The 14,594-nt window shown below is 46.8% G+C and overlaps 1 protein-coding gene across 4 annotated transcripts in view; it reads left to right on the plus strand.

Annotated features, from left to right (window-relative positions):
* SHISA6 (shisa family member 6) overlaps window positions 1–6,286 on the plus strand; it is a 266,393-nt gene extending 260,107 nt beyond the window's left edge. For all 4 annotated transcript variants that reach the window (XM_036838421.1, XM_036838422.1, XM_036838423.1 and 1 more), the window contains one exon: window positions 180–6,286. In XM_036838421.1, the coding sequence (XP_036694316.1) occupies window positions 180–730 (551 nt within the window). In that variant the 3' untranslated portion in view covers window positions 731–6,286. The remainder of the gene's footprint in view (window positions 1–179) is intronic.
* Window positions 6,287–14,594: the final 8,308 nt, after the last annotated feature.

Below are 14,594 nucleotides of genomic sequence, written 5' to 3' on the forward strand. Positions count from 1 at the left end.
AGAGCTAGGTCAGAATCAGACTCTGCATTTAACAAGACCCCTGGGGTCTGGAGAAGCACAGCCTCTACCTGTCTGGGCTGCAGGATCCTAGTTGCATCCTGGCTGCACTGTCACAGTGTCGCCCCAGCTCACTCCTCTCTCTCTCTCTTTCTTTCTCGCACTGTCTCTCTCCCCTACAGCTGACAGGGAGGCAGACGAGTATTACATGAGAAGGCGGCACCTGCCCGACCTGGCCGCCCGTGGCACCCTCCCCCTCAACGTCATCCAGATGTCCCAACAGAAGCCGCTGCCGCGAGAGCGACCCCGCCGGCCCCTCCGGGCCATGTCGCAGGACAGGGTCCTGTCCCTGGAGCGGAGCCTGCCGGATGAGTTCTGCATGCCCTACGACCGCATCCTGTCGGACGAGCAGCTGCTCTCCACGGAGCGCCTGCACTCCCAGGACCCGCTGCTGTCCCCGGAGCGGACGGCCTTCCCCGAGCAGTCCCTGTCGCGGGCCATCTCGCACACGGATGTCTTTGTGTCCACGCCCGTGCTGGACCGCTACCGCATGACCAAGATGCACTCCCATCCCAGTGCGTCCAGTAACTCCTGCGCCACCCTGGGCCACAGCCAGACGGCGGCCAGGCGCCAGGCCTTTGCCTCACGCAGACACAACACCGTGGAACAGCTCCACTACATCCCAGGCCACCACACCTGCTACACAGCCAGCAAGACAGAAGTGACCGTGTGACCAGCGGGGCAGGCAGGCCAGGGGTCGAGAGGGGCCTGGAGCAGAGCTTCCGGCTCTGGATGGCTCCCTTCCCTCGACCCCTCTGTAGGAGCTGGGGGTGCACCGCCTTTGCCCGGAAAGCCATATTCCTGGGACACGGCCGGTGGCCTGGCACAGCGCACTCGGACCTGGGATCTAGAGCGATCACCCTCACTCTTCCAGAAGAAGTGAAGGGGAGGGAGGAGCGGGGCTAGGCCCCAGTCCCGCCCCCCTCCCCCCACTGTCACCAACTCCCTTTCAGTCCCACATCCCCTCTCCCCGTGCTGGAGACCCTGGCCTGACCCTGGCCCGAAGCTGCCTGGGTTTGAATTGGCCAGTGGGTGCAGTCAATGGGCTGACCCTGACCGAATAGGCTACTTGGTCTCATTCATTTACTTAAAACCGCATCACGGAAATCTTCTAGTGCCTAAAAACTGCCTGCTCGCTCTCTCAGAGCCAGGGAGCTGCTGTGTCCATAAGCACAATAATGATTCTCTTCTGCCTGCTGGAACTCTCTGGTCCCCACTGGGTGTCCCTTCCTCCGCCGACGCCCTGGGGCCCTGTGCCCCTCCCCTAAGCCCCGGGACAGGGAGGGGTTCCCTTCCTTCAGCTGCCTCTCCACCGGTGGGAACCCCGCCCCATTCCAGCTGGCTGCCCCGCCCACAAGGCTCTGCCCCTCCCCCAGCCTTAGATTCCACCCCTGGGTTCGCTGGGGCTTTGTTCTAGTCCTTCCAGAAGAGAGCAGGGACGGGGTGCAGGGACTTCTGGGGTGCCCTCCCCAGCAACCTGGTGATCTCCACACTTCCTCCAGGCCTCTAGGTCTGAACTGTGACCTGCCACTCTGGCCTGCCTTCCCCTCCCCTGCTCTTCTCCCAAGAGGCGTCTGCCCCTGGCCAGAGAGCGGAGGTGGGGAGGCCACTGTGACGCCCTGGGCCTCAGGGGCTCGCCATTCCCATCGCCCAGGGCTCCCACCACGCACGTCAGGCAGGACAGAGGCTCTGGCTTCTATAGAGGGGCAGCTCAGCCCCAGCCAAGGAGGACCCCAGGTGGCTGTCCTGAGCCTTGCCTGCTCCCCTCTCCCCATCACTGCCCCCCTGCTTGGCCCCTTCTCTGTTTAGAACTTGCTCTCTCTGCCTGTTTCCCCACCCCTCCCCCACCTCCCATTCTCCTGCAGCTCCATGACTCTCTCCCGGCTGCTGCTTCTACAGACCAGTGCCTCCTTTGGATCAAAGGGACAGAGACCCATTAGCAGACGCAAATAATGGTACTCCAGGCTATTGGTCTGGGAGTTAACTGGGCAGCTCCCCAGTCGCTCCCCTGAAGGGGGCATTGGGCGCCAGGCAGATCCATGCCCTCAGCTCTATTGGGGGGCTGCCCCCGCCAGCCCATCTCTTCTCTGCCTCCAGCCTGGGGGGTGGGCAGGATATGACAGCCACCTGGAGAGCAGACAGTGAACGAAGCAGCATCCACTCCCTGGAGACTAGAGCCTGGGGTGGGGTAGAGAAGGGGCTCCCCCATTCTCAGAGCCAGGGTACCTCCCTGGGCTGGAGCTGGGGGAATCGGCTTCAGACTATTGGGTGAAGGTATGATACTAAAAATGTGACTGCCGCCACAGTCAGACTCCAAAAGCAAAGACCTTAAACTGGGCTTTTAGATTCCCCAGTTCCGCAAACAATATGTATGGCCCTTTAAAAAGGGGGGCGGGGCAGGGAGAACTCCCCAGTGTCAGCCCTGGGAATTTTTAATCTAATCCACAGAGAAATCAATTGACTGATTCCTCTTACTTATTCAAGAATTCCAAAGCTCTTGTTCCCCCCCTCCCCTTAAGGCTCACTATCACATGAATCAGGAGGGGATTGAGCTGGGGGTGAGGGACACAGGCCTGAAGTCCCCAATGGGGCAGGGTCACTGGGTCTGTGAGGCTGTGAGGACAGGGATAAGTCTGCTTTCCTTCCTTACAAACACATAAACCTTCTCAAGGGCTGGTCCCTAAGGGTTTATGAGACTTTTTGGTCCAGAAGGTGAGGCTAAGAGGGTTGGGCTGGAGGCAATCAACTGTTCCTGGAAACGAACGTGTGTCTGTCACAGCTGGTCCCCTCTGCCCACTGCTCTCTAATCCAGCCCTTGAAGTCCCCTTGAAGGCTGCCTGCTGGGACAGAGGGGAAAGGACGTGAGTGGGTGAGAATCCCCTCACCGGGTGTCTGCACACACATATATCTGAACCAGAAAGCAGATTTCATTCTGTGTCTGAAGCATCATCTCAGCACCAAGTCCTCCAGCCCTCAGGACGATGCTCCTCCCAGCCCTGTGTGTCTGTCTCAGGGGTTGTTTGATAGATTGATTCCAAAACATTTCTCATCCCAGCATTCCTGCTGCCCAGTTTAAAACCTCTGGTATCACTCGGATCAAAAAATTCTACCTGAACCATTACTTCTTTTAAATGATCCTTCTGCTTCACCCTTGGGTTTGGAAGGAGTGAGGGAGGGAAGGAAGGAAGGAAATAAGAGAAAGAAGTCTACAAACTTGCTCCAGTTCAGTCCCTCATTTCAAAATCCACACAATGATGTCTTAACTGGGACACAGCAGTATCTCATTTATCGGTCGTGCCATCCATGTTTGCAGAATAAGCAAAGCCAAGTTACCGGACAAGTTCTTGTAGCAGGTTAAGAGAGGGTTCTGGGGCTGGAACCCAGATGTCCTGACTTCCAGCCTCACCAGGCTGGTGGCCACTACCACACTTGGAAGGGCTGGCCCTTCTCTGACAATGGAAGCCCGCCTCCCCCAGCAAAGCCCAAAGTTTCCCTCTGCTTGCCCGGCTCTCTGTGTGAGCTTCCATTGCTCTGCTGGGAATGCACTGCGGTCTGCATGGGTTCTCTCCTGCCCTGAAGGTTCTAGCTGATCTGCTTGGCCTTTGATGACAGCGAAGCTCTCACAATCTGTCATGTCCTTCCACCTTTCCTGCCTCACTTCCACCAGTTAACTCCTGGCTCCGTGAGCTCGTAAGTCACAAAGGCTTTCCCATGAATTCCTTTAACCCCCTAAATGGGCTTCTGCCCTCAGCGCTCCCCAGTGTCTTGGGTGATGGGTCTGCCTTCTAGAAAGTTCCAACCCTTCTCTTAATTCAAACGTCTCCTCCCCTCTTTCCACTCTCCCACCTGGAAACTCACCTCAGTCTTCTACGCCCATTCAGCCCTTCCTCCCTCTCATCTCCCCCGCCTTGCCCTTTTCTTCCATTTACCTCTCTCCATCCATACTTTCTTTTCCCTGGTCCTGCTGTACTTTCTGGTTCTAAAATGTAGAGCTCTCAATGAAAACAGTCCCAGAATGAGACATTCTTCAGGTCTCTGTTGGCCTCATTGGTTTATTCTTCACCTCCTGCCCCTACGAGATAAAGGATGGGAGCTGCTCTGTCAGAGGCCTCATGGGTCAAAGATCAGCTTTGGTTCCTACAGCTGGCACGTCCCTGAAGCGTCTGCCCCAGCCTATTGCTAGCCCAGAGGCTCCTGCTCTGGCCAAAGATTCATATCCTTTTTGAGGGCTCTTGGCCACTGTTCCATCTCACTTGTGCCTGTCCTGCTTATGTGTGTCACAGATCCCTCTTTGTCCCCAAAGACTGGAGAGCCTCATGACTCTCCAAGCATGGGGAAATATCCGTTCCAATAACCCTGCTACCAAACAATCCATTTTCTTCAGAGATATCTTGTCTGCCACCAGCCTTCTGGCCTCAAGATTCCATTCACAGGCAACTGTGGACCCGACCCAAGGTAATCTGCAAGGGTTGCCAATGACCTGGGTCCTAGGAAGCACCTGCTCTGTTCCCCCCACATACCTTCCTCCACCATCCTCCCCAAACCTGGGAAACTTGGCTCTGGAGTATTTTCAAGGAAGCTCGTTGTGTTTCAATGAAGTGTTTTTCAGGGTTCCTATTTATATATATATATATAAATGCAGCATTTTAGTGACAGATTCGATATGAAAGCTATGTCTTCCTAGGCTCTATATTTGATTTCAGAAGGCAGCGTACTACAGGAGGAAAAGAGCACAGGGCTGAGGCTCTTGGAGACATGGCTTCGGCCCTGGCTTTGTCTCCGTCTTGCCATGTGACCAAGGACGAGCCACGTCCTCGCTCGGCGCCTCCGTTTCCCATCTGTAAAGTGAGGGGCTTTGAGCAAAGGAGTTCTGAAGTTTCATCCCTCTCTTACATGTAGGGCTCCCATTCCCCATTGGCACCCGCTCCTCTCTGCGTTCCTCCCATCCTCAACTGGGCTGCACGCATCCGATTCCACCCGCCCCACAGCGGCGTCCTCAGATGCCCTAGGCAGCCACCAGACTCCTCTCCAGAACCTGGGGTGGGCCCTGTGGTCGCAGCCACCCAGGGGTGCTCTCCTGTCTGACGGTGTAAGAGCCTACCCATTCAGTGGGTTACCAACCGTGTGTCATGGATTTCCCCCCCCATCTAGACACACCTAAGTCATCTTAGGTGTCTGTGTTGTTGGGGAATTCTTAAGTTTTCATTTTGATGCGGTCCTTAAAGCTGGAGGGAGGTGGTTCTGATTTCAGAGAGGGGACAGGCTAGAGGAGAAAGGTCCAGAGGTTGGCCCACAATGGCATGAAGTTTGTATCTGAGGGCAGCTTGGAAACGTATTCCAAGCCACAGAGGGGAATGCACAGCAGAGCCCCTGTGGGGCAGTGGATGTTATATCCCCCTCCAGAACCTGTGTCCTGAAGACCGAGTCCAGACACTGGGCTCCGTTCACCTGGAGGAGGAGGAGACATCCCCCATGGGCTGCTAAGAGGTGGGCACCCACCCCATCCCAGTACCTTTCTAGCCCCTCCTTGTGACCCTGTCATCCTCCCGGTGAAAGCTTGTGAAGAAGCAAGAATTGAGAGTCCAAGTCAGTATCATTGAACCCATCTTGTAAATCGACAAACACATCAACCATCCATCAGTCAGAGAAATGACGTCATATGTTTTCTTAATACCCTCCCTCCTGAGGGAGAGGAAGACCCCTGCTCAACTTTGCTGTCCACTCCTGCTGTGACCCTTGAATGCCACTGCCTGGGAGGACTCATTCATTTGCTTCGTAGTGGCAATATTCCTCTAGTTCTATAACTCAACTAGACATTTTGTAGTAAAGAATTCTTGAAATTCTCTAATTAAAAAAAAAGCAATTCTTACTGTAATGTTTTTAGTTTGGGGACACAATTTCCTAAGGGGAGATTAATGAACATTTTTACGCATTAGCCCAATTTATGGATTCCATGTTTATTACATATGGTAGTACTGATGAAAAGTACCTTTCTATCTGTACCTTTGCACAGTTTCTTCATTCCTCATAAGTAAGCTTCACGATGAGCAGTGCTCCCGTAACTGCTGCTTCTGTACAAATCTCATCGTTCTACTTACCTGTCAAAGCACATTCTGTATGTACTGTAAACAGATATCACTTTAGTAAGATTTAGTCTTAAGGATTTTTCCACTTTTGTCAGTAACAGATATTTATGGATTAAAAAAATAATAAAGCCGTTTCAACATAACCTATGTCTCTTAAAATAGCCACATGCTTGCTTCTATGAACACAGAGCCAAAACTAAAGGTAACTAAAAATCACAAAACGATGTAGCAGATCACTGGAGGTGGGAGCAGAGACAGAGATTGACTGCAAATGGGAATGAGGAAGATTTTAGGGTGATGGAAGCATTGTAAAACTGGATTATGGTGATGCCCACAATGGCATAAATTTACTAAAAATCATCAAATTGTATATTACAATGGGTGAATTGTATGATATGCAAGTTAGATTTTAATAATGCTTTAAAAATGGTGAACAAAAGGAATGTAGGAAGGTAGGCTTAGAACAAGTGCCAATGGATAAGGTGTACCAACTCAAAGCAGAATCAGAAGTTACAACCTTGTATCCATATTCATCTACTCCAGCATTATTATTCTTGGACATTAGGCCTTAGTTTGGTTTTAGAGTTAGTGCTTGCAGTTGCCATGGGTGACCAGAGTACAGGTGGTTAAATAGCCATGACATTTTAACCAGAGAATGAGGTTGTGCCATGAAAATTGATTTAGATTTGGAGTCTTGCTCAAGACCTCTCCTCTTTCTCTGGACTTGTTTTTTTTATATTATTTCCTTTGGCCCATATTCACTTTTGCTGCTAAGGTCATCTGTTGTTCTGTGTTTCTGAATTTTCCCCATAACCTAGATACTGGTGGGCTCTGCTTCAGCAAACAAAGTATTGCCAAACAGGACATGGCCTTCTGCCAGCTTCAGCACCTCCATAGTTCCTAGAGTCCACAGTCAGTTATACTCTCTTACCAACTGCCCAGCTCCTTTGTAATTAAAACCCTTCTCCTTGGCTGAGTTGAGCTTATATTCAAAAATCTTTTTATTATCTCTTACCAATGGCATTCTTTACCTAGGACAAAGTTATAAACCTGTTTACTATTCTAATACATAGTAACACATAACCACACATATCCTGAAACCTGTTTTGCTCACTACAACAATCATTATTACAGTGGATTACCTCTAAGTCGTGGTGTCGCTAATCCATGATGACACACAGCAAGCACACACACATTACAAGTATAGCAAAGCTTCATTAATCTATATTCATTATTGGAAGGAAACCCAAAGGAAGACAAAATTCTGAGTTGGCAAAAAAAATTATTTTTAGAGAAGTGCAATTTAATTACAATGCTTACACATACACAGAATGGCCAGATTAGACTAGCAATATGTTTCCTCATAGACAATCACAGGAGACCTTCCTTACCGAACAGGTAAGACTAATGTGTAATTGATATAAAAATGGTCAAGAGGTTTGAGTCAAGGAATTCTGAACATGCTTAACATGGTTCTTAAATTGGCTAAACATCCACTTTTTAAAAAGATTTATTTTATTGAAGTATAGCTGATTTACAATGTTGTGTTAATTTCTGCTGTACAGCAAAGTGATTCAGTTATACATATATATACATTCTTTTTCATATTCTTTTCCATTATGGTTTATCACAGGATATTGAATATAGTTCCCTGTGTTCTACAGTAGGACCTTGTTGTTTATCCATCCTATATATGATAGTTTGCATCTGCTAATCCCAAACTCCCAGTTCTTCCCTTCCCCACCCCTCCTCTCCCTTGGCAACCATACATCTGTTCTCTATAAACATCCACTTTTAAATATCATTAACTCTACTAATTTGCTCAAATTTTCCTTTTTGATTCTCAAAGTTAAACCTCAATTTGGCCCCTGTCACAGTTGTCACTAATTCCAAATTGGTGAGATCTATAAAAATGAGGTCTTAATATACCATCATTAATAAGCCAAGGCCAGAGAAAACTCATGTTGGAAGCATGGAGATGCCAGGGGTCTTGGACAGCCTTTCACTTTCCATGTCACTTTGGACACTGAACTTTCTCCTCTCTGGCTGAGCATGAAGGAAGTACAAAACCTCTAGGGAGGAGTAAGAAAGATTTTCCTTCAAGATTCTAAGAAGAAAACCAAGGACACTCACTCTTTGCGCTGCAAATGTGTCAGAAGTGGGAAAATCAGAAAGAGCAGAGGTTCAAAGGAATGCTTGGAAAGTTCCAGAATGAGTGAATCAGTAACTTTTATACCAGGGATGTGTTGGCCAATGTCATCCCTGAGCCTCTGTGTCCTCATCTGTAAAGGCTGGGCTATTAGATAAAACAAAATGAAACAAAACCCATGTCTGATATATTTTATCACTGAATTATCACAACACAATACTCAAATTTTATCTGGGCTTCTAGGTAGCTGAATGAACTTGCGAATAACCCATCCTGCTTGGTCTTGCCCATCTCAACTTTCCCATCCCATGAGAATAGGATGCAGTCAAAGACTACTGGACCGGGTATCAGAAGATCTTGTTCATTGCACTGGCTCTGCCAGCATTTTGCTGTGTGACCTTGAAAGACATATTTCTCCTCTTCAAATTTCAATTTTCTCATTTAAAACAAAAACAGTGGGCCAGGGACTTCCCTGGTGGTCCAGTGGTTGGGACTTCGCCTTCCAGTGTGGAAGGTGCAGGTTCAGTCCCTGGTAGGGCAGCTGGGAACCCACATGCCTCGTGGCCAAAAAACCAAAACATAGAACAGAAGCGATATTGTAACAAATTCAATAAAGACTTTTAAAATGGTCCACATCAAAAAAAAAAAAAAAAAACTGGGCCAGACCCCTCTAAATCTCTAAAATCCTTCCCATCTTTTTCAGCCTGCTTCTGTGATTTTGTCAAGACTTTGCAGGGATCTGGTAAGCTCAGCTAGTACTAGTCCTGGAAGAAGGGTAGAGTGGGAGGGCAGAATGATGGGAAGGCAGGAGAAAACCCTTGGCAGGAGCCATCGCTTATCAGATAGCATTTTCCCAGTGACAAGCATGGCTACCCTGTGTCAACAAGAGATGGCTGCGGAGGAAGGAAAGGTATTAAGCTAGAGGAAGAATGAGGTCCTTAGAAAGCTGCCTCTTATGTTAACTTAACGTTTTGTGATTTCCCAAGATCAACAACTTGTCTGTTAAAAAAACCCCCAAAGAATGCATTTCCACAGAAAGTTATCAACAGTTCATTATTTTTCTGTGTTTGCCCATAGATATAGAGCTCAGATGTGTGTTTCAGGACCAGGCCTCTCTCCACGAAGAGAAGAGAAGTTGCTTTGCCTCCAGCTTCAATCTTAACCCCAAGTCCAAGTTCTGGAGACATGTATCAAGTGTAGAATACTGGGACCATTGCCGTCATTCCCAATTGTGTGTACCCTAATAATTCTTTCTTGGACCATTTATAAGAGCTACTCCTGCTGATTCACCGGGGCAACCATGGAGAAGACCTCCCCTGCTGCCTAAAGGATATTCGTTCATACATCCGTCTTCATTTCAGACTTGGAGAAAACAAAACACTGTCATCTAACCCAGTGTGCCCACAAAGCAGCAACATCAGTATCCCTGGGAGCTGATTGCAATGCACGTTGCCAGTCCTACCCTAGACTTACTGAATCAGAATCTCTACGGGTGAGCCCCCAGAATTTGCCTTTCCACCAGATCCCTAGGTGACTCTATGCACATTAAAGTTTGAGAAGTACATCCTCCTGCATTTTTTTTTTTTCAGTTTTGAAATACTATAATCCTATGATAATAAAGATTTGGAATTCGGGGCATCAGAGCAGGCTTGATCTATGTAGCCAAACAATTTCAGGCAACCAGCTTCAGTGAAGAGGTTAGAACAAAAATGAATTTACACAAGGATTTACTGTATAGCACAGAGAACTATATTCAGTATCTTGTAATAACCTATAATGGAAAAGAATCTGAAAAAAAAATATATATATAACTGAATCATTTTGCTGTACACCTGAAACTAACACAATATTGCAAATTAACTCTACTTCAGTTTTTTTAAAAATGCGTTTACAGAGGATTAAGTATTTGGGAAATGAGAAAGCTGAGGCAGGGTGTATAAACCATCTGCAGGAAAGTTTAATAGAAGAGAAGGTATGTGAATATTGGAAGACTGGATGAGAATTTTTAAAGATTGCACAAACCTGAGCACGTTAACATTTGAAGAGAAAGGACAATCAGGTAAGGACGGGGACCCAGAACCAGATCCATTCCCTCGGGTGTAGGAGGGGCACAGGAGGAGGAAGAGCAGCTCCTAGGAAACTTCTAGGGAAAGCAAGATGGCGGCCACTGTGAAATAAAGGGAAAGGGCTGCTCGGGGAGGTTTCCCTGGAGGGTCCCAGTCTCTTGGTGATGGATGATGCAGAGTCATCGAATCAGGCAGGATAGGCTGGATTCTGCTGTGGTGATAAACAACTCTCAAATCTCCTTAAAACATCAAGGGGTTATTTTTCACTCCCACTCTGCTGGGACTTCTGTTGCCCTTCCCCATCCTTACTCAAGGGCACAGAGGTAGCTGGAGCCCCCACTATCTGTCACGTTGCCTGCCACCATGGCAGAGGAAAAAGAGAGCTCTGGAGGGTCTGGCCAGGACAATTAAATGGCAGCCAGATGCAACACATATCACATCCGCCCTAATCTTCTTGGCCAGACCTGGTTACACAATCCCACCCCAACGCAGGGGAGCCAGGACGTGTGATTCTATGATGTTCCAGCTAGAGGAGAAGCAGGAACTATCCAGTGAGTAGAATCAATCACAACCACAGGTGCCATTCTGTGCTGAGAGCTAAAGACTGGGAACTTACAGAGGCAAATGGTCCCTCCTCTACCACTGTAGCAAAACCATCAAAATAGTCTCATGTTTTAAAACTTTTCTGCAGCAGATTTATTCTATGTAAAGCCAGTGGTATGTCCATATCCATTTCAAATTGGTTAGTAGATGTCTTAATTAGGAGTCATTTGGTTACAAGAAACAAAAACGTACTGAAATTAGTTGAGGCAAAAGATGAGAATACTATTTATAATAATAACAATATTTAATTTAATAATGATTATTTATTAAATTAAATTAAAATAAATGTAAAAATTATGATCATTATCATTGTTAGATATAAAAGCTTCTCACAGGATCTAAGTCCTGAATGTATAACCGGGCCTCTCCAAAGCTAGGAAGTTGAAAGTCATCCAAAACCCTGGCAACACTCTCTCCCTGTCTCACGTCCTTCTCTCTGAAAATATCCATTCCTCTGGTATGTGTTTCCTTTCACACATGGTTGAACCTGACTAAGATGACACCTTCAGCAATTGTGTCTGCATAATCTCCCAGGTCTATCCCCTGTGGCTAGCTGACACAGTCTCTCTGTGCCTCAATTCCAAAAGTCCTGGGAGAAAATCCGAAAACCTCTATAAATGACTCTCCTTGTATATCGGTTATCTACTGCTGAGTGATAAAGCTCCCCAAATTTAACAGCACAAACAACAAGTGTTTACTGTTGTAATCACTCATGATTCTGGGGGTTGTCCGGGCTCAGCGACACAATGCTCACTAAGCGTCCCTTACGTGATTGCTGTCAGGTGGTGGCTGGGACTGGAGTCATCTCCAAGGTTTCCTCACTCACACGTCTGGCTGTTAATGCTAGTTGTTGGTCGGGACCTCAACAGGGGCTACCCACTGGAACCCTTAGATGCATCCCCTCCACGTGGCCTGGGTTTCCTTACCACATGGCAGCTGGGTTCCCAGAGCAAGTATCTGGAGATAGGAAGAGAGAGAGGGAGTGGGCAAAGGGGAGATGTGGAGTGAGCGAGCCAGGTAAAAGCTATATCATCACCTCATGTGATGTAGCCTCAGAAGTCACATAGTCCACACTCTGAGTCACCAAGTTCTGCCCAGGTTCAAGGGGAGGGGACACAGACTCCACTGTCTGAAGAGAGTGTAGCAAGGTTTCATTGTAAGAAAAGCATGTTGATGGAAGAGACTGCTATGACCATCCTTGGAAAATACAATCTGCCACACTTTGGGCCAAGGGTCTATCCCTGGTCCCATTGCTGCGGTCAGGGAGCCTTGGATCACATACTCCAAAATGGCTGCACTCATCCTCCCCTGGAGCTGCAGGCAGTTTTCTGAAAATGAAGCGTAGGATGAGCTCACGCACTGAGCAGCCTCTTTACAGTGGGACATCCCTGAAGTACTGAGAAAGCATCCCATGAACACAGCATCTACTCTTTAATTCCAACCTCAGGACTCCAGAGAAGACAGTGAACAGGACATGGGAACAGTGGATTCTGTGAAATCCCATTAAAATATTTCCCGACAACAGGGTGATGATTTTAAACTGGTGGGTTTTTCCCCCTTTCCTTCTACCCCTACTCTTTCCGCCACCAGTCCAAACAATAATATTAACCCTCCATCTCTCTGCTCTTAGGGAAAAGGTAGAGACCAGAGGAAGAAGTCTTTGTTCAACCTTGGCTTTTAAAATTGACTTTTGTCAAGCTCACAGGAGCAAAACTTGTTACGTAATTGCAAGAGCCACAGAGTGGAAAGAGAAATTGTTTCCTATGATATTGAAAGCTGACCTTTAAGTATCAATGAGCCCAGCTTGATAAGAAAACAGAGTAAATTGCATATAGAATGTGATGGAAGAGCCCTTCCCTGCTGTACAGGACAGAGAGAAATGCCTTCCTTCATCAAGAGAAGAAATTCAGGGAGAATCAGAGAAGAGAGCAAGAGAGAAAGACACATGTATCTCTGAGAGAGCACATGTATCTCTGATCATCACCACGGGGTGGGCTCGTAGGGATGGGGGATGGGGGGACAACAGAATCCTCCCAACAGATTGGAGGATCTGAGGGCAGAATGGATTTCTGCTCAGCTTCCTGCCTAGAACTCTGGGAGGAAAATTCCTGATGAATGTTCCATGCCAACATATGGCAGGTACGGCAGCACGGAAATGATAGGAAGACAGATCTCTCCAGAGCAAGCCCTCCCCGCACCGTGAACACCAGGCTCCCAGCCCCTCAGAGGTACTCAAGTGACAGTGAATGCCCTGGCTAGGAACCTGAAGGATATGTCTGAAGACTGGGAATCTCAGGGCTCACAGCAGCACAGGGCCACCATAACAGAGAAAGGAAGAAATACCTGCATATCTGAGTTATGGCCATAGATTTTAAAGCTGGGACACCCATATCCTGAGACCCAACGTCTTTCAAGAGCGGTTCTCAAGCTTTTTAGTATCAGTACCTCCTCATACTCTTAAGAAGTATTGAGAGCAGAAATTAATACAACACTGTAAATCAACTATACTTCTATAAAATTTTAAAAAATGTATAGACGACCCCAAAGAACTTTTGCTTGGTTGGGACATATCTATACACATTTATTATACTATAAATCAAAATGAAGACCACTTAAAAGTTATTTATTAAACCATTTAAAAATAAAAACAACAAATCCATGATGTGTCAACATAAATAACACACTGCTATGAGAAATAACTGTTATTTTCCAAAAATATAGTAAGAAGAGTAGAATTATTTCCCTTTTTTGCAAATTTCTTTAGTGTCTGGCTTTAGAAGATATCTAGATTTTGATATCTGCTTCTGCAGTTAGTGTATTGCGATATCACACTTTGTACACCTCCCCCCAGAGGCAGGGGAGGAGGAGAGGAAGCACCCACAGAGGAATCGGGGTAGGGGGTGTAAAACCCCCCTTTTCCACTGCCACTGGTCAGTCCCTCCCTTATCAAAGGGACACTGACAAACCCCAGTAAACCTGAGCTTAGGCCAGGAAGATGCTTTAGTTCCACATTAATTTGGAATTGTTAATATTCTAATGAACTGGACATATTAATTATTAAGCTGTGAAGTTACCAAATGACTTCTTATTTTCTAAGAATAACCTGGAAAGTAGGGGATGGAGGAAGGAATAAAGCTGTTTCTGATGACATGATAGGACTTACTTGCTTGATATTATAGTGATTATATAGATAAACGTGTCTTGCATGGGACCTTTACGCAATGCCCCAGATTAAGGAAAAGGAAATTTCATTCATGTTAAAAACTCAAAAGAGGATCATAAAACCATAAGAATGAGAAACTGGACGACATCCTTGATAGGTTATACAAAGACAAGGCTTATACACACTATTATATATAAAACAAATAATCAGTAAGGACCTACTATATAGCACAGGGAACTCTACTCAATATTCTGTAATAACCTATGGGAAAAGATCTGAAAAAGAATGGATACATGTATATGTATGACTGAATCACTTTGCTGTACACCTGAAACTAACACAACGTTGTAAATCACTATATTCCAATATAAAATAAAAATTAAATTAAAAAATAAAGACAAGGCTTTAATATATCAGGAGAAGAAAATCCTAAGGAGAGATAGGATGGAAAGGGAGACGGTAGCGCAGGG

Source organism: Balaenoptera musculus, chromosome 20, assembly GCF_009873245.2.
Source record: "Balaenoptera musculus isolate JJ_BM4_2016_0621 chromosome 20, mBalMus1.pri.v3, whole genome shotgun sequence".
Classification (NCBI taxonomy): domain Eukaryota; kingdom Metazoa; phylum Chordata; class Mammalia; order Artiodactyla; family Balaenopteridae; genus Balaenoptera; species Balaenoptera musculus.